Raw genomic sequence first — 27,380 nt, forward strand, 5'->3', positions numbered from 1 at the left:
ATCAATGAGCTTGATGCCCTGATAAGCTCCTTTCCTGAGGACGGCTCACCTCTCACAGTTCTGGGTGACTTTAACCTCCCCACGTCTACCTTTGACTCATTCCTCTCTGCCTCCTTCTTTCCACTCCTCTCCTCTTTTGACCTCACCCTCTCACCTTCCCCCCCTACTCACAAGGCAGGCAATACGCTTGACCTCATCTTTACTAGATGCTGTTCTTCCACTAACCTCATTGCAACTCCCCTCCAAGTCTCCGACCACTACCTTGTATCCTTTTCCCTCTCGCTCTCATCCATCACTTCCCACACTGCCCCTACTCGGATGGTATCGCGCCGTCCCAACCTTCGCTCTCTCTCCCCCGCTACTCTCTCCTCTTCCATCCTATCATCTCTTCCCTCTGCTCAAACCTTCTCCAACCTATCTCCTGATTCTGCCTCCTCAACCCTCCTCTCCTCCCTTTCTGCATCCTTTGACTCTCTATGTCCCCTATCCTCCAGGCCGGCTCGGTCCTCCCCTCCTGCTCCGTGGCTCGACGACTCATTGCGAGCTCACAGAACAGGGCTCCGGGCAGCCGAGCGGAAATGGAGGAAAACTCGCCTCCCTGCGGACCTGGCATCCTTTCACTCCCTCCTCTCTACATTTTCCTCTTCTGTCTCTGCTGCTAAAGCCACTTTCTACCACTCTAAATTCCAAGCATCTGCCTCTAACCCTAGGAAGCTCTTTGCCACCTTCTCCTCCCTCCTGAATCCTCCTCCCCCTCCTCCCCCCTCCTCCCTCTCTGCAGATGACTTCGTCAACCATTTTGAAAAGAAGGTCGACGACATCCGATCCTCGTTTGCTAAGTCAAACGACACCGCTGGTTCTGCTCACACTGCCCTACCCTGTGCTCTGACCTCTTTCTCCCCTCTCTCTCCAGATGAAATCTCGCGTCTTGTGACGGCCGGCCGCCCAACAACCTGCCCGCTTGACCCTATCCCCTCCTCTCTTCTCCAGACCATTTCCGGAGACCTTCTCCCTTACCTCACCTCGCTCATCAACTCATCCTTGACCGCTGGCTACGTCCCTTCCGTCTTCAAGAGAGCGAGAGTTGCACCCCTGCTGAAAAAACCTACACTCGATCCCTCCGATGTCAACAACTACAGACCAGTATCCCTTCTTTCTTTTCTCTCCAAAACTCTCGAACGTGCCGTCCTTGGCCAGCTCTCCCGCTATCTCTCTCAGAATGACCTTCTTGATCCAAATCAGTCAGGTTTCAAGACTAGTCATTCAACTGAGACTGCTCTTCTCTGTATCACGGAGGCGCTCCGCACTGCTAAAGCTAACTCTCTCTCCTCTGCTCTCATCCTCCTAGACCTATCGGCTGCCTTCGATACTGTGAACCATCAGATCCTCCTCTCCACCCTCTCCGAGTTGGGCATCTCCGGCGCGGCCCACGCTTGGATTGCGTCCTACCTGACAGGTCGCTCCTACCAGGTGGCGTGGCGAGAATCTGTCTCCTCACCACGTGCTCTCACCACTGGTGTCCCCCAGGGCTCTGTTCTAGGCCCTCTCCTATTCTCGCTATACACCAAGTCACTTGGCTCTGTCATAACCTCACATGGTCTCTCCTATCATTGCTATGCAGACGACACACAATTAATCTTCTCCTTTCCCCCTTCTGATGACCAGGTGGCGAATCGCATCTCTGCATGTCTGGCAGACATATCAGTGTGGATGACGGACCACCACCTCAAGCTGAACCTCGGCAAGACGGAGCTGCTCTTCCTCCCGGGGAAGGACTGCCCGTTCCATGATCTCGCCATCACGGTTGACAACTCCATTGTGTCCTCCTCCCAGAGCGCTAAGAACCTTGGCGTGATCCTGGACAACACCCTGTCGTTCTCAACTAACATCAAGGCGGTGGCCCGTTCCTGTAGGTTCATGCTCTACAACATCCGCAGAGTACGACCCTGCCTCACACAGGAAGCGGCGCAGGTCCTAATCCAGGCACTTGTCATCTCCCGTCTGGATTACTGCAACTCGCTGTTGGCTGGGCTCCCTGCCTGTGCCATTAAACCCCTACAACTCATCCAGAACGCCGCAGCCCGTCTGGTGTTCAACCTTCCCAAGTTCTCTCACGTCACCCCGCTCCTCCGCTCTCTCCACTGGCTTCCAGTTGAAGCTCGCATCCGCTACAAGACCATGGTGCTTGCCTACGGAGCTGTGAGGGGAACGGCACCTCAGTACCTTCAGGCTCTGATCAGGCCCTACACCCAAACAAGGGCACTGCGTTCATCCACCTCTGGCCTGCTCGCCTCCCTACCACTGAGGAAGTACAGTTCCCGCTCAGCCCAGTCAAAACTGTTCGCTGCTCTGGCACCCCAATGGTGGAACAAACTCCCTCACGACGCCAGGACAGCGGAGTCAATCACCACCTTCCGGAGACACCTGAAACCCCACCTCTTCAAGGAATACCTAGGATAGGATAAAGTAATCCTTCTGACCCCCCCCCCCCTTAAAAGATTTAGATGCACTATTGTAAAGTGGCTGTTCCACTGGATGTCATAAGGTGAATGCACCAATTTGTAAGTCGCTCTGGATAAGAGCGTCTGCTAAATGACTTAAATGTAAAATGTAATGTAAATGTTCTACCTTCACAGCTACTTCACACGTCTCTCCATTCACACGTCTCTCTATTCCACATCTCTCCATTCCACATCTCTCCATTCACACGTCTCTCTATTCCACGTCTCTCCATTCCACGTCTCTCTATTCCACGTCTCTCCATTCCACGTCTCTCCATTCCACGTCTCTTCATTCACACGTCTCTCTATTCCACGTCTCTCTATTCCACATCTCTCTATTCCACGTCTCTCCATTCCACGTCTCTCTATTCCACGTCTCTCTATTCCACGTCTCTCCATTCCACGTCTCTCTATTCCACGTCTCTCCATTCCACGTCTCTCTATTCCACGTCTCTCTATTCCACGTCTCTCCATTCCACGTCTCTCTATTCCACGTCTCTCCATTCCACGTCTCTCCATTCCACGTCTCTCCATTCACACGTCTCTCTATTCCACGACTCTCCATTCACACGTCTCTCCATTCACACGTCTCTCCATTCACACGTCTCTCCATTCACACGTCTCTCTATTCCACGTATCTCTATTCCACGTCTCTCTATTCCACGTCTCTCTATTCCACGTCTCTCTATTCCACGTATATCTATTCACACGTCTCTCTATTCCACGTCTCTCTATTCACACGTCTCTCTATTCCACGTCTCTCCAGTCCACGTCTCTCCATTCACACGTCTCTCTATTCCACGTCTCTCTATTCACACGTCTCTCTATTCCACGTCTCTCCAGTCCACGTCTCTCCATTCACACGTCTCTCTATTCCACGTCTCTCTATTCCACTTCTCTCTATTCACACGTCTCTCTATTCCACGTCTCTCCAGTCCACGTCTCTCCATTCACACGTCTCTCTATTCCACATCTCTCTATTCACACGTCTCTCTATTCCACGTCTCTCCAGTCCACGTCTCTCCATTCACACGTCTCTCTATTCCACGTCTCTCTATTCCACGTCTCTCCAGTCCACGTCTCTCCATTCACACGTCTCTCTATTCCACGTCTCTCTATTCACACGTCTCTCTATTCCACGTCTCTCCATTCCACGTCTCTCTATTCCACGTCTCTCTATTCACACGTCTCTCTATTCCACGTCTCTCCAGTCCACGTCTCTCCATTCACACGTCTCTCTATTCCACGTCTCTCCATTCACACGTCTCTCTATTCCACGTCTCTCTATTCCACGTCTCTCCATTCACACGTCTCTCTATTCCACGTCTCTCTATTCCACGTCTCTCTATTCCACGTCTCTCTATTCACACGTCTCTCTATTCCACGTCTCTCCATTCACACGTCTCTCTATTCCACGTCTCTCTATTCCACGTCTCTCCAGTCCACGTCTCTCCATTCACACGTCTCTCTATTCCGCGTCTCTCCATTCCGCGTCTCTCCATTCCACGTCTCTCTATTCCTCGTCTCTCCATTCCACGTCTCTCCATTCCACGTCTCACCATTCCACGTCTCTCCATTCCACGTATCTCCATTCCACGTCTCTCCATTCCACGTCTCACCATTCCACGTCTCTCTATTCCACGTCTCTCTATTCCACGTCTCTCTATTCCACGGCTCTCTATTCCACGTATCTCTATTCCACGTCTCTCCATTCCACGTATCTCCATTCCACGTCTCTCTATTCCACGTCTCTCTATTCCACGTCTCTCCATTCCACGTCTCTCTATTCCACGGCTCTCTATTCCACGTATCTCCATTCCAAATGAAAATGACTGTCCTTAATCCTTAACCCCTAACTCTGAACCCCTAACCCTTGACCCCTTAACCTCTGACCCCTAATCCTTAACCCCTAACCCTTAACCCCTAACCCTTAACCCCTAACCCTACTCACACAAACACAATGTATCTCAGACCTGTTGCTAAGCTACAAGATGCAGCTATAGAGAACTAACCACCAAATGAGAGATTCAAGTGTGAGTGTGTATGTGTATGAGTATGTGTGTGTGTGTGTGTGTGTGTGTGTGTGTGTGTGTGTGTGTGTGTGTGTGTGTGTGTGTGTGTGTGCTCTCACATGTCCTTTACAGTATGTGCACTGTATTTTCAATGAGGATTGACTGAGCAGATATGAGAGGCGTAAATCCTAAAGAACGAACGGAGAATGAAAGACAACGGAGGGGAGACAACAGAGAAATAACCTATTGAAAGGGAGGAAGTCCACTGAAAGGAAGGGCCGAGTACCCCTTTAACGCTGCTCCAAATGAGTCCTGGATGAATCACAGTCTCCGGAACCTCTTATCCTCCCCTCCATCCCTCCCTCTCCATCCCTCCCTCCCTCCATCCTAAAACCTTTATACCTCCCTCCCTCCTCCTCTCTCCTCCCCTCCATCCCTCCTGCCCTCCCTCTCCTCCTCTCCATCCATCCCTCCCTCCCTCCATCCCAAAACCTTTATACCTCCCTCCCTCCTCCTCTCTCCTCCATCCCTCCCTCTCCATCCCACCCTCCCTCCTCCATCCCTCCATCCCAAAACCTTTATACCTCCCTCCCTCCTCCTCTCTCCTCCATCCCTCCCTCTCCATCCCTCCCTCCATCCCAAAACCTTTATACATCCCTCCCTCCCTCCCTCTCCTCCTCTCCATCCCTCCTGCCCTCCCTCTCCTCCTCTCCATCCCTCCCTGCCCCCCTCCCTCTCTCTCTCTCTCCCTCTCCCCCACCATCCCTGCCTCCCTCCCTCTCTCTCTCTCCCTCCCTCCCTCCCTCTCCCTCTCCCCCACCCTCCCCGCCTTCCTCCCTCTCCCCCACACACCCTCCCTCCCTCCCTGCCTCTCCCCCACCCTCCCTCCCTCCCTCCCTCTCCCCCTGCCTCCCTCCCTCTCCCTCTCCCCCACCCTCCCTCTCCCCCACCCTCCCTAGCTCCCTCTCCCCCACCCTCCCTGCCTACCTCCCTCTCCCCCACCCTCCCTCCCTCCCTGCCTCCCTCCCTCTCCCCCACCCTCCCTCCCTGCCTAGCTCCCTCCCTCCCTCTCCCCCACCCTCCCTCCCTGCCTAGCTCCCTCCCTCCCTCTCCCCCACCCACCCTCCCTCCCTCTCCCCCACCCTCCCTCCCTGTCTCTCTCTCTCCCTCCCTCCCTGCCTCCCTCCCTCTCCCCCACCCTCCCTCCCTGCCTAACTCCCTCCCTCCCACCCTCTCCCCCACCCTCCCTCCCTGCCTAGCTCCCTCCCTCCCTCTCCCCCTCCCTCCCTCTCCCCCACCCTCCCTCCCTGCCTCCCTCCCTCTCCCCCACCCTCCCTCCCTGCCTCTCTCTCCCTCCCTCCCTGCCTCCCTCTCCCCCACCCTCCCTCCCTGCCTAACTCCCTCCCTGCCTCCCACCCTCTCCCCCACCCTCCCTCCCTCCCTCTCCCCCACCCTCCCTCCCTCCCTCTCCCCCACCCTCCCTCTCTCCCTGCCTAGCTCCCTCCCCCTAACTCTGCCTGGCGTAGCAGCACTCATTAAGCTGGCAGAATGGTTGATTCATTAACAGTAGAAACCCACTCCAGTGCTCAGCTCTCTGCTCTGCTCACCCAACCAACACTAAACAACCTCCACCATCTATTGATTTCTAGAATGATTTGGAGGATGGCAACACCACTGGTTTGTAGAGCAGCGAGGAGAGGAAATGTGAGAGAGGGGACAGTGAGGACTAGGGGACATGAACAGTGGGGAGTAGGGGACATGAACAGAGGGGAGTAGGGGACATGAACAGAGGGGAGTAGGGGACATGAACAGAGGGGAGTAGGGGACATGAACAGTGAGGAGTAGGGGACATGAACAGTGGGGAGTAGGGGACATGAACAGTGAGGACTAGGGGACATGAACAGTGGGGAGTAGGGGACATGAACAGAGGGGAGTAGGGGACATGAACAGAGGGGAGTAGGGGACATGAACAGTGAGGAGTAGGGGACATGAACAGTGGGGAGTAGGGGACATGAACAGCGGGGAGTAGGGGACATGAACAGAGGGGAGTAGGGGACATGAACAAAGATGACTAGGGGACATGAACAAAGAGGACTAGGGGACATGAACAAAGAGGACTAGGGGACATGAACAAAGAGGACTAGGGGACATGAACAAAGAGGACTAGGGGACATGAACAAAGAGGACTAGGGGACATGAACAAAGAGGGCTAGGGGACATGAACAAAGAGGGCTAGGGGACATGAACAAAGGGGACTAGGGGACATGAACAGTGGGGAGTAGGGGACATGAACAGAGGGGAGTAGGGGACATGAACAGAGGGGAGTAGGGGACATGAACAGTGAGGAGTAGGGGACATGAACAGTGGGGAGTAGGGGACATGAACAGCGGGGAGTAGGGGACATGAACAGAGGGGAGTAGGGGACATGAACAAAGATGACTAGGGGACATGAACAAAGAGGACTAGGGGACATGAACAAAGAGGACTAGGGGACATGAACAAAGAGGACTAGGGGACATGAACAAAGAGGACTAGGGGACATGAACAAAGAGGGCTAGGGGACATGAACAAAGAGGGCTAGGGGACATGAACAAAGGGGACTAGGGGACATGAACAGTGGGGAGTAGGGGACATGAACAAAGAGGACTAGGGGACATGAACAGTGGGGAGTAGGGGACATGAACAGTGGGGAGTAGGGGACATGAACAGTGGGGAGTAGGGGACATGAACAGTGAGGAGTAGGGGACATGAACAGTGGGGAGTAGGGGACATGAACAGTGGGGAGTAGGGGACATGAACAGAGGGGAGTAGGGGACATGAACAAAGAGGAGTAGGGGACATGAACAAAAATGACTAGGGGACATGAACAAAGAGGACTAGGGGACATGAACAAAGATGACTAGGGGACATGAACAAAGAGGACTAGGGGACATGAACAGTGAGGACTAGGGGACATGAACAGAGGGGAGTAGGGGACATGAACAAAGAGGAGTAGGGGACATGAACAAAGAGGACTAGGGGACATGAACAAAGAGGACTAGGGGACATGAACAAAGAGGACTAGGGGACATGAACAAAGAGGGCTAGGGGACATGAACAAAGGGGACTAGGGGACATGAACAGTGGGGAGTAGGGGACATGAACAAAGAGGACTAGGGGACATGAACAGTGGGGAGTAGGGGACATGAACAGAGGGGAGTAGGGGACATGAACAGAGGGGAGTAGGGGACATGAACAGAGGGGAGTAGGGGACATGAACAAAGAGGACTAGGGGACATGAACAGTGGGGAGTAGGGGACATGAACAGAGGGGAGTAGGGGACATGAACAGTGGGGAGTAGGGGACATGGACAGAGGGGACTAGGGGACATGAACAGTGGGGAGTAGGGGACATGAACAGAGGGGAGTAGGGGACATGAACAGAGGGGAGTAGGGGACATGAACAGAGGGGAGTAGGGGACATAAACAGAGGGGAGTAGGGGACATGAACAGTGGGGAGTAGGGGACATGAACAGTGGGGAGTAGGGGACATGAACAGTGGGGAGTAGGGGACATGAACAGTGGGGAGTAGGGGACATGAACAGTGGGGAGTAGGGGACATGAACAGTGGGGAGTAGGGGACATGAACAGTGGGGAGTAGGGGACATGAACAGAGGGGAGTAGGGGACATGGACAGTGGGGAGTAGGGGACATGAACAGTGGGGAGTAGGGGACATGGACAGAGGGGAGTAGGGGACATGGACAGAGGGGACTAGGGGACATGAACAGAGGGGACAAGGGGACATGAACAGAGGGGAGTAGGGGACATGGACAGAGGGGACTAGGGGACATGAACAGAGGGGACTAGGGGACATGAACAGTGGGGACTAGGGGACATGAACAGTGGGGAGTAGGGGACATGAACAGAGGGGACTAGGGGACATGAACAGTGGGGAGTAGGGGACATGAACAGAGGGGAGTAGGGGACATGAACAGAGGGGAGTAGGGGACATGAACAGAGGGGAGTAGGGTACATGAACAGTGGGGAGTAGGGGACATGAACAGAGGGGACTAGGGGACATGGACAGTGGGGACTAGGGGACATGAACAGTGGGGAGTAGGGGACATGAACAGAGGGGACTAGGGGACATGAACAGAGGGGAGTAGGGGACATGAACAGTGGGGTGTAGGGGACATGAACAGTGGGGAGTAGGGGACATGAACAGTGAGGAGTAGGGGACATGAACAGTGGGGAGTAGGGGACATGAACAGTGGGGAGTAGGGGACATGAACAGTGGGGAGTAGGGGACATGAACAGAGGGGAGAAGGGGACATGAACAGAGGGGAGTAGGGGACATGAACAGTGGGGAGTAGGGGACATGAACAGAGGGGAGTAGGGGACATGAACAGTGGGGAGTAGGGGACATGAACAGAGGGGAGTAGGGGACATGAACAGAGGGGAGTAGGGGACATGAACAAAGAGGACTAGGGGACATGAACAGTGGGGAGTAGGGGACATGCACAGTGGGGAGTAGGGGACATGAACAGAGGGGACTAGGGGACATGAACAAAGAGGACTAGGGGACATGAACAGTGGGGAGTAGGGGACATGCACAGTGGGGAGTAGGGGACATGAACAGAGGGGACTAGGGGACATGAACAGAGGGGAGTAGGGGACATGAACAGTGGGGTGTAGGGGACATGAACAGTGGGGAGTAGGGGACATGAACAGTGAGGAGTAGGGGACATGAACAGTGGGGAGTAGGGGACATGAACAGTGGGGAGTAGGGGACATGAACAGAGGGGAGTAGGGGACATGAACAGTGGGGAGTAGGGGACATGAACAAAGAGGACTAGGGGACATGAACAGTGGGGAGTAGGGGACATGCACAGTGGGGAGTAGGGGACATGAACAGTGGGGAGTAGGGGACATGAACAGAGGGGAGTAGGGGACATGAACAGTGGGGAGTAGGGGACATGAACAGAGGGGAGTAGGGGACATGAACAGTGGGGAGTAGGGGACATGAACAGAGGGGAGTAGGGGACATGAACAGAGGGGAGTAGGGGACATGAACAGAGGGGAGTAGGGGACATGAACAGTGGGGAGTAGGGGACATGAACAAAGAGGACTAGGGGACATGAACAGTGGGGAGTAGGGGACATGCACAGTGGGGAGTAGGGGACATGAACAGAGGGGACTAGGGGACATGAACAGAGGGGAGTAGGGGACATGAACAGTGGGGTGTAGGGGACATGAACAGTGGGGAGTAGGGGACATGAACAGTGAGGAGTAGGGGACATGAACAGTGGGGAGTAGGGGACATGAACAGTGGGGAGTAGGGGACATGAACAGTGGGGAGTAGGGGACATGAACAGTGAGGAGTAGGGGACATGAACAGAGGGGAGTAGGGGACATGAACAGTGGGGAGTAGGGGACATGGACAGTGGGGAGTAGGGGACATGAACAGAGGGGAGTAGGGGACATGAACAGAGGGGAGTAGGGGACATGAACAGAGGGGAGTAGGGGACATGAACAGAGGGGAGTAGGGGACATGAACAGAGGGGACTAGGGGACATGAACAGAGGGGAGTAGGGGACATGAACAGTGGGGAGTAGGGGACATGAACAAAGAGGACTAGGGGACATGAACAGTGGGGAGTAGGGGACATGCACAGTGGGGAGTAGGGGACATGAACAGAGGGGAGTAGGGGACATGAACAGTGAGGAGTAGGGGACATGAACAGTGGGGAGTAGGGGACATGAACAGAGGGGAGTAGGGGACATGAACAGTGAGGAGTAGGGGACATGGACAGAGGGGACTAGGGGACATGGACAGTGGGGAGTAGGGGACATGAACAGTGAGGAGTAGGGGACATGAACAGTGGGGAGTAGGGGACATGAACAGAGGGGAGTAGGGGACATGAACAGTGGGGAGTAGGGGACATGGACAGAGGGGACTAGGTGACATGGACAGTGGGGAGTAGGGGACATGAACAGAGGGGACTAGGGGACATGAACAGAGGGGAGTAGGGGACATGAACAGTGGGGAGTAGGGGACATGAACAGAGGGGACTAGGGGACATGAACAGAGGGGAGTAGGGGACATGAACAGTGGGGAGTAGGGGACATGGACAGAGGGGAGTAGGGGACATGAACAGAGGGGAGTAGGGGACATGAACAGAGGGGAGTAGGGGACATGGACAGAGGGGAGTAGGGGACATGAACAGAGGGGACTAGGGGACATGGACAGAGGGGAGTAGGGGACATGAACAGAGGGGACTAGGGGACATGGACAGAGGGGAGTAGGGGACAAGACCATTGATCAATGATTGATGATTGGTTAAGACCACAGGTATTCATCACAGTATTCCCTTTCTGATAATGAGTCCCAGCGTGAGACATCTGAAGTATCCCTTTCAGAGGTAGCTAGCTACAGATGTCCATTGCCCTTTGGTATGAGCATCTCTATTCTGGATCAGCAGGGAAGTTAGTGGCCTGTTGGAGCTGAAGAACTTCACTGAACCCTGTGCCCATGTGACTAATAAACTAGTCTAAAATATGAGCCATGTTGCTGGGAGGAGAGGTTCTGCATGGAGGTTGGATAGGGTGGGTGTAGCTGATTTAAAACGAGCGGTGAAAAGTCATTAAGTGGGGGCCTGTAATGTAGAAAGACAATTAGACTTCCCTCCCTCTCCCTTTCCCCCTCTCTCTCTCTCCCTCCCTCCCCCTCTCCCTCTCTCACCCTCTCTCTCTCCCTCTCCCACCCTCTCTCTCTCCCTCCCTCTCTCTCTCCCACCCTCTCTCTCCCTCTCCCACCCTCTCTCTCTCCCTCTCCCACCCTCTCTCTCTCTCTCTCTCTCCCTGTCTCTCTCCCTCCCCCTCTCTCTCTCCCACCCTCTCTCTCTCTCTCCCTCTCCCACCCTCTCGCTCTCCCTCTCCCTCTCTCCCTCTCCCACCCTCTCTCTCTCTCTCTCTCCCTTTCCTCCTCTCTCTCTCCCTATCCCTCCCTCTCTATCTCTCCCTCTCCCACCCTCTCTCTCTCTCTCTCCCTTTCCTCCTCTCTCTCTCTCCCCATCTCTCGGTTTAATTATTTTCATACTTCTTACTTCAGGAGATATTATTTTCTGTTAAATGGAATAAAACGTTATCAGAAAACCTTAATGTAGCTGTGAACACACACACACACACACACACACACACACACACACACACACACACACACACACACACACACACACACACACACACACACACACACACACACACACACACACACACACACACACACACACACACACAGCGGGAGGATGGGATGCAGGACAATGAATGTGGAGACAGGATATAACTACTGTAGTATTAAGGGAAGATTAGTCTCAGGGTCATCCTATATCCCTGTATCAGTCTCAGGGTCATCCTATATATCTGTATCAGTCTCAGGGTCATCCTACATCCCTGTATCAGTCTCAGGGTCATCCTATATCCCTGTATCAGTCTCAGGGTCATCCTACATCCCTGTATCAGTCTCAGGGTCATCCTACATCCCTGTATCAGTCTCAGGGTCATCCTACATCCCTGTATCAGTCTCAGGGTCATCCTATATCCCTGTATCAGTCTCAGGGTCATCCTATATCCCTGTATCAGTCTCAGGGTCATCCTACATCCCTGTATCAGTCTCAGGGTCATCCTACATCCCTGTATCAGTCTCAGGGTCATCCTATATCCCTGTATCAGTCTCAGGGTCATCCTATATCCCTGTATCAGTCTCAGGGTCATCCTATATCCCTGTATCAGTCTCAGGGTCATCCTATATCCCTGTATCAGTCTCAGGGTCATCCTATATCCCTGTATCAGTCTCAGGGTCATCCTATATCCCTGTATCAGTCTCAGGGTCATCCTATATCCCTGTATCAGTCTCAGGGTCATCCTATATCCCTGTATCAGTCTCAGGGTCATCCTATATCTCTGTATCAGTCTCAGGGTCATCCTATATCTCTGTATCAGTCTCAGGGTCATCCTATATCCCTGTATCAGTCTCAGGGTCATCCTACATCCCTGTATCAGTCTCAGGGTCATCCTATATCTCTGTATCAGTCTCAGGGTCATCCTATATCCCTGTATCAGTCTCAGGGTCATCCTATATCTCTGTATCAGTCTCAGGGTCATCCTATATCTCTGTATCAGTCTCAGGGTCATCCTATATCTCTGTATCAGTCTCAGGGTCATCCTATATCTCTGTATCAGTCTCAGGGTCATCCTATATCTCTGTATCAGTCTCAGGGTCATCCTATATCCCTGTATCAGTCTCAGGGTCATCCTATATCTCTGTATCAGTCTCAGGGTCATCCTATATCCCTGTATCAGTCTCAGGGTCATCCTATATCCCTGTATCAGTCTCAGGGTCATCCTATATCCCTGTATCAGTCTCAGGGTCATCCTACATCCCTGTATCAGTCTCAGGGTCATCCTATATCCCTGTATCAGTCTCAGGGTCATCCTAGATCCCTGTATCAGTCTCAGGGTCATCCTATATCCCTGTATCAGTCTCAGGGTCATCCTACATCCCTGTATCAGTCTCAGGGTCATCCTAGATCCCTGTATCAGTCTCAGGGTCATCCTATATCCCTGTATCAGTCTCAGGGTCATCCTATATCCCTGTATCAGTCTCAGGGTCATCCTACATCCCTGTATCAGTCTCAGGGTCATCCTATATCCCTGTATCAGTCTCAGGGTCATCCTATATCCCTGTATCAGTCTCAGGGTCATCCTATATCCCTGTATCAGTCTCAGGGTCATCCTATATCCCTGTATCAGTCTCAGGGTCATCCTATATCTCTGTATCAGTCTCAGGGTCATCCTATATCCCTGTATCAGTCTCAGGGTCATCCTATATCCCTGTATCAGTCTCAGGGTCATCCTACATCCCTGTATCAGTCTCAGGGTCATCCTATATCCCTGTATCAGTCTCAGGGTCATCCTATATCCCTGTATCAGTCTCAGGGTCATCCTATATCCCTGTATCAGTCTCAGGGTCATCCTATATCCCTGTATCAGTCTCAGGGTCATCCTAGATCCCTGTATCAGTCTCAGGGTCATCCTATATCTCTGTATCAGTCTCAGGGTCATCCTATATCCCTGTATCAGTCTCAGGGTCATCCTATATCTCTGTATCAGTCTCAGGGTCATCCTATATCCCTGTATCAGTCTCAGGGTCATCCTATATCCCAGTATCAGTCTCAGGGTCATCCTATATCCCTGTATCAGTCTCAGGGTCATCCTATATCCCTGTATCAGTCTCAGGGTCATCCTATATCTCTGTATCAGTCTCAGGGTCATCCTATATCCCTGTATCAGTCTCAGGGTCATCCTATATCTCTGTATCAGTCTCAGGGTCATCCTATATCCCTGTATCAGTCTCAGGGTCATCCTATATCTCTGTATCAGTCTCAGGGTCATCCTATATCTCTGTATCAGTCTCAGGGTCATCCTATATCCCTGTATCAGTCTCAGGGTCATCCTATATCCCTGTATCAGTCTCAGGGTCATCCTACATCCCTGTATCAGTCTCAGGGTCATCCTATATCCCTGTATCAGTCTCAGGGTCATCCTATATCCCTGTATCAGTCTCAGGGTCATCCTATATCCCTGTATCAGTCTCAGGGTCATCCTATATCCCTGTATCAGTCTCAGGGTCATCCTATATCTCTGTATCAGTCTCAGGGTCATCCTATATCCCTGTATCAGTCTCAGGGTCATCCTATATCTCTGTATCAGTCTCAGGGTCATCCTATATCCCTGTATCAGTCTCAGGGTCATCCTATATCCCTGTATCAGTCTCAGGGTCATCCTATATCTCTGTATCAGTCTCAGGGTCATCCTATATCCCTGTATCAGTCTCAGGGTCATCCTATATCTCTGTATCAGTCTCAGGGTCATCCTATATCCCTGTATCAGTCTCAGGGTCATCCTATATCCCTGTATCAGTCTCAGGGTCATCCTACATCCCTGTATCAGTCTCAGGGTCATCCTATATCCCTGTATCAGTCTCAGGGTCATCCTATATCCCTGTATCAGTCTCAGGGTCATCCTATATCCCTGTATCAGTCTCAGGGTCATCCTATATCCCTGTATCAGTCTCAGGGTCATCCTATATCCCTGTATCAGTCTCAGGGTCATCCTATATCCCTGTATCAGTCTCAGGGTCATCCTATATCCCTGTATCAGTCTCAGGGTCATCCTATATCCCTGTATCAGTCTCAGGGTCATCCTATATCCCTGTATCAGTCTCAGGGTCATCCTATATCCCTGTATCAGTCTCAGGGTCATCCTATATCCCTGTATCAGTCTCAGGGTCATCCTACATCCTTGCATTATCATGTAATTTTGTGACCAACTGTTGCATGCCTAGCTAGCTGCTTAGGTTAGATTATCAGTCTGTCAAGAGACTGGAGGAAAGTAGCCTGGGTGCCGGTCTGTTTTGGCAAAAGAACAGAAACAGATTGGCATCCAGGCTAAGAGGAAATGTTGAGTATGTCAAATATACCACAGCAGGAGGGTTCCTGTCTCACCTGTCGGCCATGGGCGGGGCCTGTCTCTGCTTGTTGACCTTGGCATACAGCCCGTCCAGGGGGTCCTTATTGGATGGCTCGTTGCCGTGGGAGGGGCCTGGGCCGAGGCGTTGGGGCGACGGGGTGCGGGTTCTGCTGTAAGAGGACTGACGGGGGTTGGAGTTGTCTCTGAAGTTGTTGATGCGTGCGTAGTTGGGGTCCATGTAATCATCCTCGACATCAGGTCCTTTATCTCTGGCCTGACGCTCCCTCAGCTCTGCGTGCTTCGCCTCGATCCTGGAACAGATCAACAGGAGGGGTTACCTACAGTACACACCTGTACAGACCTCTGGGACAGATCTGGATCAACAGGAGGGGTTACCTACAGTACACACCTGTACAGACCTCTGGGACAGATCAACAGGAGGGGTTACCTACAGTACACACCTGTACAGACCTCTGGGACAGATCTGGATCAACAGGAGGGGTTACCTACAGTACACACCTGTACTAACCTCTGGGACAGATCTGGATCAACAGGAGGGGTTACCTACAGTACACACCTGTACTAACCTCTGGGACAGATCAACAGGAGGGGTTACCTACAGTACACACCTGTACAGACCTCTGGGACAGATCTGGATCAACAGGAGGGGTTACCTACAGTACACACCTGTACAGACCTCTGGGACAGATCTGGATCAACAGGAGGGGTTACCTACAGTACACACCTGTACAGACCTCTGGGACACTATGTACACACACAATAATACATATATCATCTCAATTACATAATAACAAAGTTAAGTTGACAGAATGACTCAACAAAACGTCATCCGTAGTTAGTTGGCTTGTGAACGTCCTCCTTTCCTGAAGGAATTATATTAGAGGCAGACTGGTTGTAAATTAAACTGTCATATCACAGCATCAGTTGCCTCTCTTGTTGAATCCCTAGTGAGCCAGACAGAGAACGTGTCCCACATGACTACCTTAATTAATCCTATATAGTGTACTGACCTTGGTCGAAAGTAGTGCGCTAAATAGTGAATATGGTTCCAACTTGTAAGTCGCTCTGGATAAGAGCGTCTGCTAAATGACTTAAATGTAAATGTAAATGTAATTTGGGACACCAACGAGACAGCTAGCTCAACTCCCCTGTCTATATCAAATCAAATCAAATTGTATTTATCAAATGCGCTGAATACAACAGGTGAAATGCTGACTTACGAGCCCCTTAACCAACAATTCAGTTAAAAACAATAAAATAAGAATAAGAAATAAAAGGAACAAATAATTAAAGAGCAACAGTAAAATAACAATGTGGAGGCTATATACAGGGTGTTACGGTACAGAGTCAATGTGGAGGCTATATACAGGGTGTTACGGTACAGAGTCAATGTGGAGACTATATACAGGGGGTACCGGTACAGAGTCAATGTGGAGGCTATATACAGGGTGTTACGGTACAGAGTCAATGTGGAGGCTATATACAGGGTGTTACGGTACAGAGTCAATGTGGAGGTTATATACAGGGGGTACCGGTACAGAGTCAATGTGGAGTCTATATACAGGGGGGTACTGGTACAGAGTCAATGTGGAGGTTATATACAGGGGGTACCGGTACAGAGTCAATATGGAGGCTATATACAGGGTGTTATGGTACAGAGTCAATGTGGAGGCTATATACAGGGTGTTATGGTACAGAGTCAATGTGGAGGCTATATACAGGGTGTTATGGTACAGAGTCAATGTGGAGGCTATATACAGGGTGTTATGGTACAGAGTCAATGTGGAGGCTATATACAGGGTGTTACGGTACAGAGTCAATGTGGAGGCTATATACAGGGTGTTACGGTACAGAGTCAATGTGGAGGCTATATACAGGGTGTTACGGTATTAAATATTATAGGTTCATTACATTTTAGGGTATCTGAGGAGTCAATATGTAAGTCCGGGTGCCGTTCTGTAGTTGCTACTATGCTAGGCGAGCGGGAGGCACGGCGTTCAGAAAGCTAGCGGGCCGGGGAAAGCAGATGGGTCTTCGTGTCACAACGCAACGGAAAAGCCTGTTGAAACCACATCGGACGATTACGTCGGCAGACTAGTCTTTTCCGTTGCGTTGTCACCCGAAGACCCAAGACATGGCTTCGTGTCGGCAATAAAGGGACCAGGCAAATTGGCAAAATAGGTATTGTAGCCCAAGAATTTGCGGGATTACCTCTTCGGCTAGCCGGAAGATGGGCCTAGCTAGAGCCTAGCTCAAGGCTAACTGGTGCTTGCTTCAGGACAGAGGCGTTAGCCAGCAGTAGCCACTCGTTTACAACTAGATAGCTGTGATGATCCGGTGTAATGGCCCAGAGCTTGCGGCTGGAATCCGGTGATGTGGTGGAGAAAAGCAGTCCGATATCACGCTGTGCAGACTGGCAGGTATTAACCCGAGGTAAAGGTGGCTTGTGACCGAGCTAAAGGTGAAGACCGCTAGCCGTGGCTAACAGTGACTACTAGCTAGTTAGCTAGCCAGCTTCTGATGGAGGTTCCAGTTATAAGTTATATAAAATAAAGATCCGTACCACGATGGATGAGGCGGGTGGCAGGAAAGTATATTTAGATCGTAGGTGGAAAATTAGATTAAAATATAAAAAATATATACGAAAAAAAACAATGAGACCAACTATTTACATGGGACAATATGGGACAACATGGGACAATATGGGACAAGACAAACACATGTCCGACTGCTACGCCATCTTGGATTCGAGTGATAATAACCACCACCTGTAATACATAATAACCACCATCCTGTAATAATAGAGAGCTTTTATTCTCTATGTTGGTTAGGTCGGGGTGTGATTTAGGGTGGGTCATCTAGGTGTTTTATATGTCGATGTTGGCCTGTTACGGTTCCCAATCAGAGGTAGCTGTTTATCGTTGTCTCTGATTGGGGATCATATTTAGGCAGCCATTTTCCCCTTTGTGCTTTGTGGGATCTTGTTTTTGTGTAGCTGCCTGTGAGTAGTCCAGAACGTCACGTTTAGTTGTTTGTTTTGTTTGGTGAGTTTCTATTTATTAAAATAGGTGGAACTCTACGCACGCTGCGTCTTGGTCCGATCCTTATGACGAACGTGACAGAAGATCCCACCTCAACTGGACCAAGCAGCTCGGGAGGAGATGGCATCCTGGTCTATAGAGGAGGTTGAGGAGAGAATAGACTGGACTTGGGAGGAGGTATTGGAGAGATATGAACGCCTACCGGGGAAGCAGAACGTGACACCACCACCCTGTACTAACCCAACAGTTAGCATTCAGTTTACAGGTAATGGTAGTAACACAATGTTTTCCCAGCAAACCAAAACTGGTTCTGCACAAGTTCCCTGAACATTTGTAAGGTTGCGTTTAAATGTCCTCATGAAACAAAAAAAACTGTACAGGTAATTCTGCTGATTATACGTTTGTATAAAACATTTACCTAACGTCGCAAGAACGTTCCCAGCAAACATGTTGTATGTTCTTCAAAAAGGTTCCCAGAATGCTTCATTAGGTTGTGGGAACCTTGTGGTGACATCACAAAAGATGACCAGTGGTGCCGATGATTCTACAACGTTTATTTTAGGTTGTATAAATCAGATGTTACAAGAACGTTCCGTTCAGTTACAGATGTAAAACCATCTCACCTCTCTCTCTCCTCCTTCATCCTCTCCAGCTCCTCTTCACTCAGAACCTCGGACTTCTGTCTCTGTAGCGCGGCCTTGGCTTCTGCTTTCTTTACCTTCTCATCTTTCTTCTTTACAAATCTAGGAGAGAGAGGGGAGAGAGAGAGAGAAGAGGGGGGAGAGAGAGAGAGAGGAGAGAGAGAAAGAGAAGAGAGGAGAGAGAGAGAAAGAAAGAGAAGAGAGAGAGAGAGGGGGGGAGAGAGAGAGAGGAGAGAGAGAGGAAAAGGAGAGAGAAGGGGAGAGAAAGGGAGAGGGGGGAGAGAGAGAGAGAGAGGAACAGGAGAGAGAAGGGGAGAGAGAGAGAGAGAGAGAGAGGAGAGAGAAAGAGAAGAGAGAGAGAGAGAGAAGAGAGGAGAGAGAGAGAAAGAGAAGAGAGAGGGGGGGGGGGGGGAAAGGAGAGGAGAGAGAAGAGGAGAGAAAGAGAGAGGAAAAGGAGAGAGAAGGGGAGAGAGAGAGGAACAGGAGAGAGAAGGGGAGAGAGGGGAGAGAGAGAGAGAGAGAGAGGAAAAGGAGAGAAGGAAGAACGATCAATATCCGGTTTAAATATCTTTAAAGATAAAGCTAAATATAGGCTAACAAATGAGCCAAAACACAGGATATGAACACATGTAAACATATGTTTCCATGCCAATAAAGCCCCTTAAATTGATTTGAAGAAAAAAAACGGTTTTTCGGAATAAACCTACACTACATGACCAAAAGTGTGTGGACACCTGCTCATCGAACATCTCATTCGAAAATCATGGGCGTTAATTATGGAGTTGGATAAGTTGTAAAAATCACAGTGAGAACAACATCCTCTATTAACTTCCTGATGAACCCACCCCACTGAGTCAGACGTCGAAGAGGCCGACCCGGAACATTTCCCAGTCTGCGTGATCAAAACAATCTTGAAGGTGGTCTTTCACCTGATGACGTGACGGGCCATTGCCCGGTTCAACCCGGGCCAGCGTAATACAACTCCCTCAATGACGTTACCAAGAACAACAACAAAACCTGGAGGGATTGAAACTTTCTTTAACAAAAAAACGAGATATGAAACTGATGAACTACAACCAAAAGAAGATGAGGACAATCTTGCTACTGATATAATATACAATACAAAATAGAATATTGATTGTATTAGATGGTGCAAAAGCAAACAAATTCACTTGTTTTTCCAAAACGAATCACCTATGTGAATACAATTGCAGCTAAATATATTGCCATTTTTGCATGTTTAATATAAAATTCCCTATTTCTCCTAAATCGTGTTATTGGATTTTCAATATTGCAGAAGTAGTGGTGACTAATCACCTTGATACAGTCTAGTGGGGTAGGAAGTAGTGGTGACTAATCACCTTGATACAGTCTAGTGAGGTAGGAAGTAGTGGTGACTAATCACCTTGATACAGTCTAGTGAGGTAGGAAGTAGTGGTGACTAATCACCTTGATACAGTCTAGTGAGGGAGGAAGTAGTGGTGACTAATCACCTTGATAAGTCTAGTGGGGGAGGAAGTAGTGGTGACTAATCACCTTGATAAGTCTAGTGGGGGAGGAAGTAGTAGTGACTAATCACCTTGATACAGTCTAGTGAGGTAGGAAGTAGTGGTGACTAATCACCTTGATACAGTCTAGTGGGGTAGGAAGTAGTGGTGACTAATCACCTTGATACAGTCTAGTGGGGTAGGAAGTAGTGGTGACTAATCACCTTGATACAGTCTAGTGAGGTAGGAAGTAGTGGTGACTAATCACCTTGATACAGTCTAGTGGGGTAGGAAGTAGTGGTGACTAATCACCTTGATACAGTCTAGTGAGGTAGGAAGTAGTGGTGACTAATCACCTTGATACAGTCTAGTGGGGTAGGAAATAGTGGTGACTGATCACCTTGATACAGTCTAGTGAGGTAGGAAGTAGTGGTGACTAATCACCTTGATACAGTCTAGTGGGGTAGGAAGTAGTGGTGACTAATCACCTTGATACAGTCTAGTGGGGTAGGAAGTAGTGGTGACTAATCACCTTGATACAGTCTAGTGGGGTAGGAAGTAGTGGTGACTAATCACCTTGATACAGTCTAGTGAGGTAGGAAGTAGTGGTGACTAATCACCTTGATACAGTCTAGTGGGGTAGGAAGTAGTGGTGACTAATCACCTTGATACAGTCTAGTGAGGTAGGAAGTAGTGGTGACTAATCACCTTGATACAGTCTAGTGAGGTAGGAAGTAGTGGTGACTAATCACCTTGATACGGTCTAGTGGGGTAGGAAGTAGTGGTGACTAATCACCTTGATACAGTCTAGTGAGGTAGGAAGTAGTGGTGACTAATCACCTTGATACAGTCTAGTGGGGTAGGAAGTAGTGGTAACTAATCACCTTGATACAGTCTAGTGAGGTAGGAAGTAGTGGTGACTAATCACCTTGATACAGTCTAGTGGGGTAGGAAGTAGTGGTGACTAATCACCTTGATACAGTCTAGTAGGGTAGGAAGTAGTGGTGACTAATCACCTTGATACAGTCTAGTGGGGTAGGAAGTAGTGGTGACTAATCACCTTGATACAGTCTAGTGAGGTAGGAAGTAGTGGTGACTAATCACCTTGATACAGTCTAGTGGGGTAGGAAGTAGTGGTGACTAATCACCTTGATACAGTCTAGTGAGGTAGGAAGTAGTGGTGACTAATCACCTTGATACAGTCTAGTGAGGTAGGAAGTAGTGGTGACTAATCACCTTGATACAGTCTAGTGGGGTAGGAAGTAGTGGTGACTAATCACCTTGATACAGTCTAGTGGGGTAGGAAGTAGTGGTGACTAATCACCTTGATACAGTCTAGTGAGGTAGGAAGTAGTGGTGACTAATCACCTTGATACAGTCTAGTGGGGTAGGAAGTAGTGGTGACTAATCACCTTGATACAGTCTAGTGGGGTAGGAAGTAGTGGTGACTAATCACCTTGATACAGTCTAGTGAGGTAGGAAGTAGTGGTGACTAATCACCTTGATACAGTCTAGTGGGGTAGGAAGTAGTGGTGACTAATCACCTTGATACAGTCTAGTGAGGTAGGAAGTAGTGGTGACTAATCACCTTGATACAGTCTAGTGGGGTAGGAAATAGTGGTGACTGATCACCTTGATACAGTCTAGTGAGGTAGGAAGTAGTGGTGACTAATCACCTTGATACAGTCTAGTGGGGTAGGAAGTAGTGGTGACTAATCACCTTGATACAGTCTAGTGGGGTAGGAAGTAGTGGTGACTAATCACCTTGATACAGTCTAGTGGGGTAGGAAGTAGTGGTGACTAATCACCTTGATACAGTCTAGTGAGGTAGGAAGTAGTGGTGACTAATCACCTTGATACAGTCTAGTGGGGTATGAAGTAGTGGTGACTAATCACCTTGATACAGTCTAGTGAGGTAGGAAGTAGTGGTGACTAATCACCTTGATACAGTCTAGTGAGGTAGGAAGTAGTGGTGACTAATCACCTTGATACAGTCTAGTGGGGTAGGAAGTAGTGGTGACTAATCACCTTGATACAGTCTAGTGAGGTAGGTAGTAGTGGTGACTAATCACCTTGATACAGTCTAGTGGGGTAGGAAGTAGTGGTGACTAATCACCTTGATACAGTCTAGTAGGGTAGGAAGTAGTGGTGACTAATCACCTTGATACAGTCTAGTGGGGTAGGAAGTAGTGGTGACTAATCACCTTGATACAGTCTAGTGAGGTAGGAAGTAGTGGTGACTAATCACCTTGATACAGTCTAGTGAGGTAGGAAGTAGTGGTGACTAATCACCTTGATACAGTCTAGTGGGGTAGGAAGTAGTGGTGACTAATCACCTTGATACAGTCTAGTGGGGTAGGAAGTAGTGGTGACTAATCACCTTGATACAGTCTAGTGAGGTAGGAAGTAGTGGTGACTAATCACCTTGATACAGTCTAGTGAGGGAGGAAGTAGTGGTGACTAATCACCTTGATAAGTCTAGTGGGGGAGGAAGTAGTGGTGACTAATCACCTTGATAAGTCTAGTGGGGGAGGAAGTAGTGGTGACTAATCACCTTGATACAGTCTAGTGAGGTAGGAAGTAGTGGTGACTAATCACCTTGATACAGTCTAGTGGGGTAGGAAGTAGTGGTGACTAATCACCTTGATACAGTCTAGTGGGGTAGGAAGTAGTGGTGACTAATCACCTTGATACAGTCTAGTGGGGTAGGAAGTAGTGGTGACTAATCACCTTGATACAGTCTAGTGAGGTAGGAAGTAGTGGTGACTAATCACCTTGATACAGTCTAGTGGGGTAGGAAGTAGTGGTGACTAATCACCTTGATACAGTCTAGTGGGGTAGGAAGTAGTGGTGACTAATCACCTTGATACAGTCTAGTGAGGTAGGAAGTAGTGGTGACTAATCACCTTGATACAGTCTAGTGGGGTAGGAAGTAGTGGTGACTAATCACCTTGATACAGTCTAGTGAGGTAGGAAGTAGTGGTGACTAATCACCTTGATACAGTCTAGTGGGGTAGGAAGTAGTGGTGACTAATCACCTTGATACAGTCTAGTGGGGTAGGAAGTAGTGGTGACTAATCACCTTGATACAGTCTAGTGGGGTAGGAAGTAGTGGTGACTAATCACCTTGATACAGTCTAGTGGGGTAGGAAGTAGTGGTGACTAATCACCTTGATACAGTCTAGTGAGGTAGGAAGTAGTGGTGACTAATCACCTTGATACAGTCTAGTGGGGTAGGAAGTAGTGGTGACTAATCACCTTGATACAGTCTAGTGGGGTAGGAAGTAGTGGTGACTAATCACCTTGATACAGTCTAGTGGGGTAGGAAGTAGTGGTGACTAATCACCTTGATACAGTCTAGTGGGGTAGGAAGTAGTGGTGACTAATCACCTTGATACAGTCTAGTGGGGTAGGAAGTAGTGGTGACTAATCACCTTGATACAGTCTAGTGAGGTAGGAAGTAGTGGTGACTAATCACCTTGATACAGTCTAGTGGGGTAGGAAGTAGTGGTGACTAATCACCTTGATACAGTCTAGTGAGGTAGGAAGTAGTGGTGACTAATCACCTTGATACAGTCTAGTGGGGTAGGAAATAGTGGTGACTGATCACCTTGATACAGTCTAGTGAGGTAGGAAGTAGTGGTGACTAATCACCTTGATACAGTCTAGTGGGGTAGGAAGTAGTGGTGACTAATCACCTTGATACAGTCTAGTGGGGTAGGAAGTAGTGGTGACTAATCACCTTGATACAGTCTAGTGGGGTAGGAAGTAGTGGTGACTAATCACCTTGATACAGTCTAGTGAGGTAGGAAGTAGTGGTGACTAATCACCTTGATACAGTCTAGTGGGGTAGGAAGTAGTGGTGACTAATCACCTTGATACAGTCTAGTGAGGTAGGAAGTAGTGGTGACTAATCACCTTGATACAGTCTAGTGAGGTAGGAAGTAGTGGTGACTAATCACCTTGATACGGTCTAGTGGGGTAGGAAGTAGTGGTGACTAATCACCTTGATACAGTCTAGTGAGGTAGGAAGTAGTGGTGACTAATCACCTTGATACAGTCTAGTGGGGTAGGAAGTAGTGGTAACTAATCACCTTGATACAGTCTAGTGAGGTAGGAAGTAGTGGTGACTAATCACCTTGATACAGTCTAGTGGGGTATGAAGTAGTGGTGACTAATCACCTTGATACAGTCTAGTAGGGTAGGAAGTAGTGGTGACTAATCACCTTGATACAGTCTAGTGGGGTAGGAAGTAGTGGTGACTAATCACCTTGATACAGTCTAGTGAGGTAGGAAGTAGTGGTGACTAATCACCTTGATACAGTCTAGTGGGGTAGGAAGTAGTGGTGACTAATCACCTTGATACAGTCTAGTGAGGTAGGAAGTAGTGGTGACTAATCACCTTGATACAGTCTAGTGAGGTAGGAAGTAGTGGTGACTAATCACCTTGATACAGTCTAGTGGGGTAGGAAGTAGTGGTGACTAATCACCTTGATACAGTCTAGTGGGGTAGGAAGTAGTGGTGACTAATCACCTTGATACAGTCTAGTGAGGTAGGAAGTAGTGGTGACTAATCACCTTGATACAGTCTAGTGGGGTAGGAAGTAGTGGTGACTAATCACCTTGATACAGTCTAGTGGGGTAGGAAGTAGTGGTGACTAATCACCTTGATACAGTCTAGTGAGGTAGGAAGTAGTGGTGACTAATCACCTTGATACAGTCTAGTGGGGTAGGAAGTAGTGGTGACTAATCACCTTGATACAGTCTAGTGAGGTAGGAAGTAGTGGTGACTAATCACCTTGATACAGTCTAGTGGGGTAGGAAATAGTGGTGACTGATCACCTTGATACAGTCTAGTGAGGTAGGAAGTAGTGGTGACTAATCACCTTGATACAGTCTAGTGGGGTAGGAAGTAGTGGTGACTAATCACCTTGATACAGTCTAGTGGGGTAGGAAGTAGTGGTGACTAATCACCTTGATACAGTCTAGTGGGGTAGGAAGTAGTGGTGACTAATCACCTTGATACAGTCTAGTGAGGTAGGAAGTAGTGGTGACTAATCACCTTGATACAGTCTAGTGGGGTAGGAAGTAGTGGTGACTAATCACCTTGATACAGTCTAGTGAGGTAGGAAGTAGTGGTGACTAATCACCTTGATACAGTCTAGTGAGGTAGGAAGTAGTGGTGACTAATCACCTTGATACAGTCTAGTGGGGTAGGAAGTAGTGGTGACTAATCACCTTGATACAGTCTAGTGAGGTAGGTAGTAGTGGTGACTAATCACCTTGATACAGTCTAGTGGGGTAGGAAGTAGTGGTGACTAATCACCTTGATACAGTCTAGTAGGGTAGGAAGTAGTGGTGACTAATCACCTTGATACAGTCTAGTGGGGTAGGAAGTAGTGGTGACTAATCACCTTGATACAGTCTAGTGAGGTAGGAAGTAGTGGTGACTAATCACCTTGATACAGTCTAGTGGGGTAGGAAGTAGTGGTGACTAATCACCTTGATACAGTCTAGTGAGGTAGGAAGTAGTGGTGACTAATCACCTTGATACAGTCTAGTGAGGTAGGAAGTAGTGGTGACTAATCACCTTGATACAGTCTAGTGGGGTAGGAAGTAGTGGTGACTAATCACCTTGATACAGTCTAGTGGGGTAGGAAGTAGTGGTGACTAATCACCTTGATACAGTCTAGTGAGGTAGGAAGTAGTGGTGACTAATCACCTTGATACAGTCTAGTGAGGGAGGAAGTAGTGGTGACTAATCACCTTGATAAGTCTAGTGGGGGAGGAAGTAGTGGTGACTAATCACCTTGATAAGTCTAGTGGGGGAGGAAGTAGTGGTGACTAATCACCTTGATACAGTCTAGTGAGGTAGGAAGTAGTGGTGACTAATCACCTTGATACAGTCTAGTGGGGTAGGAAGTAGTGGTGACTAATCACCTTGATACAGTCTAGTGGGGTAGGAAGTAGTGGTGACTAATCACCTTGATACAGTCTAGTGGGGTAGGAAGTAGTGGTGACTAATCACCTTGATACAGTCTAGTGAGGTAGGAAGTAGTGGTGACTAATCACCTTGATACAGTCTAGTGGGGTAGGAAGTAGTGGTGACTAATCACCTTGATACAGTCTAGTGAGGTAGGAAGTAGTGGTGACTAATCACCTTGATACAGTCTAGTGGGGTAGGAAGTAGTGGTGACTAATCACCTTGATACAGTCTAGTGAGGTAGGAAGTAGTGGTGACTAATCACCTTGATACAGTCTAGTGGGGTAGGAAGTAGTGGTGACTAATCACCTTGATACAGTCTAGTGGGGTAGGAAGTAGTGGTGACTAATCACCTTGATACAGTCTAGTGGGGTAGGAAGTAGTGGTGACTAATCACCTTGATACAGTCTAGTGGGGTAGGAAGTAGTGGTGACTAATCACCTTGATACAGTCTAGTGAGGTAGGAAGTAGTGGTGACTAATCACCTTGATACAGTCTAGTGGGGTAGGAAGTAGTGGTGACTAATCACCTTGATACAGTCTAGTGGGGTAGGAAGTAGTGGTGACTAATCACCTTGATACAGTCTAGTGGGGTAGGAAGTAGTGGTGACTAATCACCTTGATACAGTCTAGTGGGGTAGGAAGTAGTGGTGACTAATCACCTTGATACAGTCTAGTGAGGTAGGAAGTAGTGGTGACTAATCACCTTGATACAGTCTAGTGGGGTAGGAAGTAGTGGTGACTAATCACCTTGATACAGTCTAGTGAGGTAGGAAGTAGTGGTGACTAATCACCTTGATACAGTCTAGTGGGGTAGGAAATAGTGGTGACTGATCACCTTGATACAGTCTAGTGAGGTAGGAAGTAGTGGTGACTAATCACCTTGATACAGTCTAGTGGGGTAGGAAGTAGTGGTGACTAATCACCTTGATACAGTCTAGTGGGGTAGGAAGTAGTGGTGACTAATCACCTTGATACAGTCTAGTGGGGTAGGAAGTAGTGGTGACTAATCACCTTGATACAGTCTAGTGAGGTAGGAAGTAGTGGTGACTAATCACCTTGATACAGTCTAGTGGGGTAGGAAGTAGTGGTGACTAATCACCTTGATACAGTCTAGTGAGGTAGGAAGTAGTGGTGACTAATCACCTTGATACAGTCTAGTGGGGTAGGAAGTAGTGGTGACTAAT

General features: G+C 49.1%; 1 protein-coding gene across 3 annotated transcripts in view; it reads right to left on the reverse strand.

The window, feature by feature from the left end:
- LOC139546214 (partitioning defective 3 homolog B-like) overlaps nucleotides 1-27,380 on the reverse strand; it is a 425,714-nt gene that overhangs the window by 123,790 nt on the left and 274,544 nt on the right. For all 3 annotated transcript variants that reach the window (XM_071354341.1, XM_071354342.1, XM_071354340.1), the window contains 2 exons: nucleotides 18,707-18,826; nucleotides 15,057-15,332 (listed from right to left, as the gene is read on the reverse strand). In XM_071354341.1, the coding sequence (XP_071210442.1) occupies nucleotides 15,057-15,332; nucleotides 18,707-18,826 (396 nt within the window). The remainder of the gene's footprint in view (nucleotides 1-15,056; nucleotides 15,333-18,706; nucleotides 18,827-27,380) is intronic.

The sequence above is a fragment of the Salvelinus alpinus genome, chromosome 20, assembly GCF_045679555.1.
Source record: "Salvelinus alpinus chromosome 20, SLU_Salpinus.1, whole genome shotgun sequence".
NCBI lineage: Eukaryota > Metazoa > Chordata > Actinopteri > Salmoniformes > Salmonidae > Salvelinus > Salvelinus alpinus.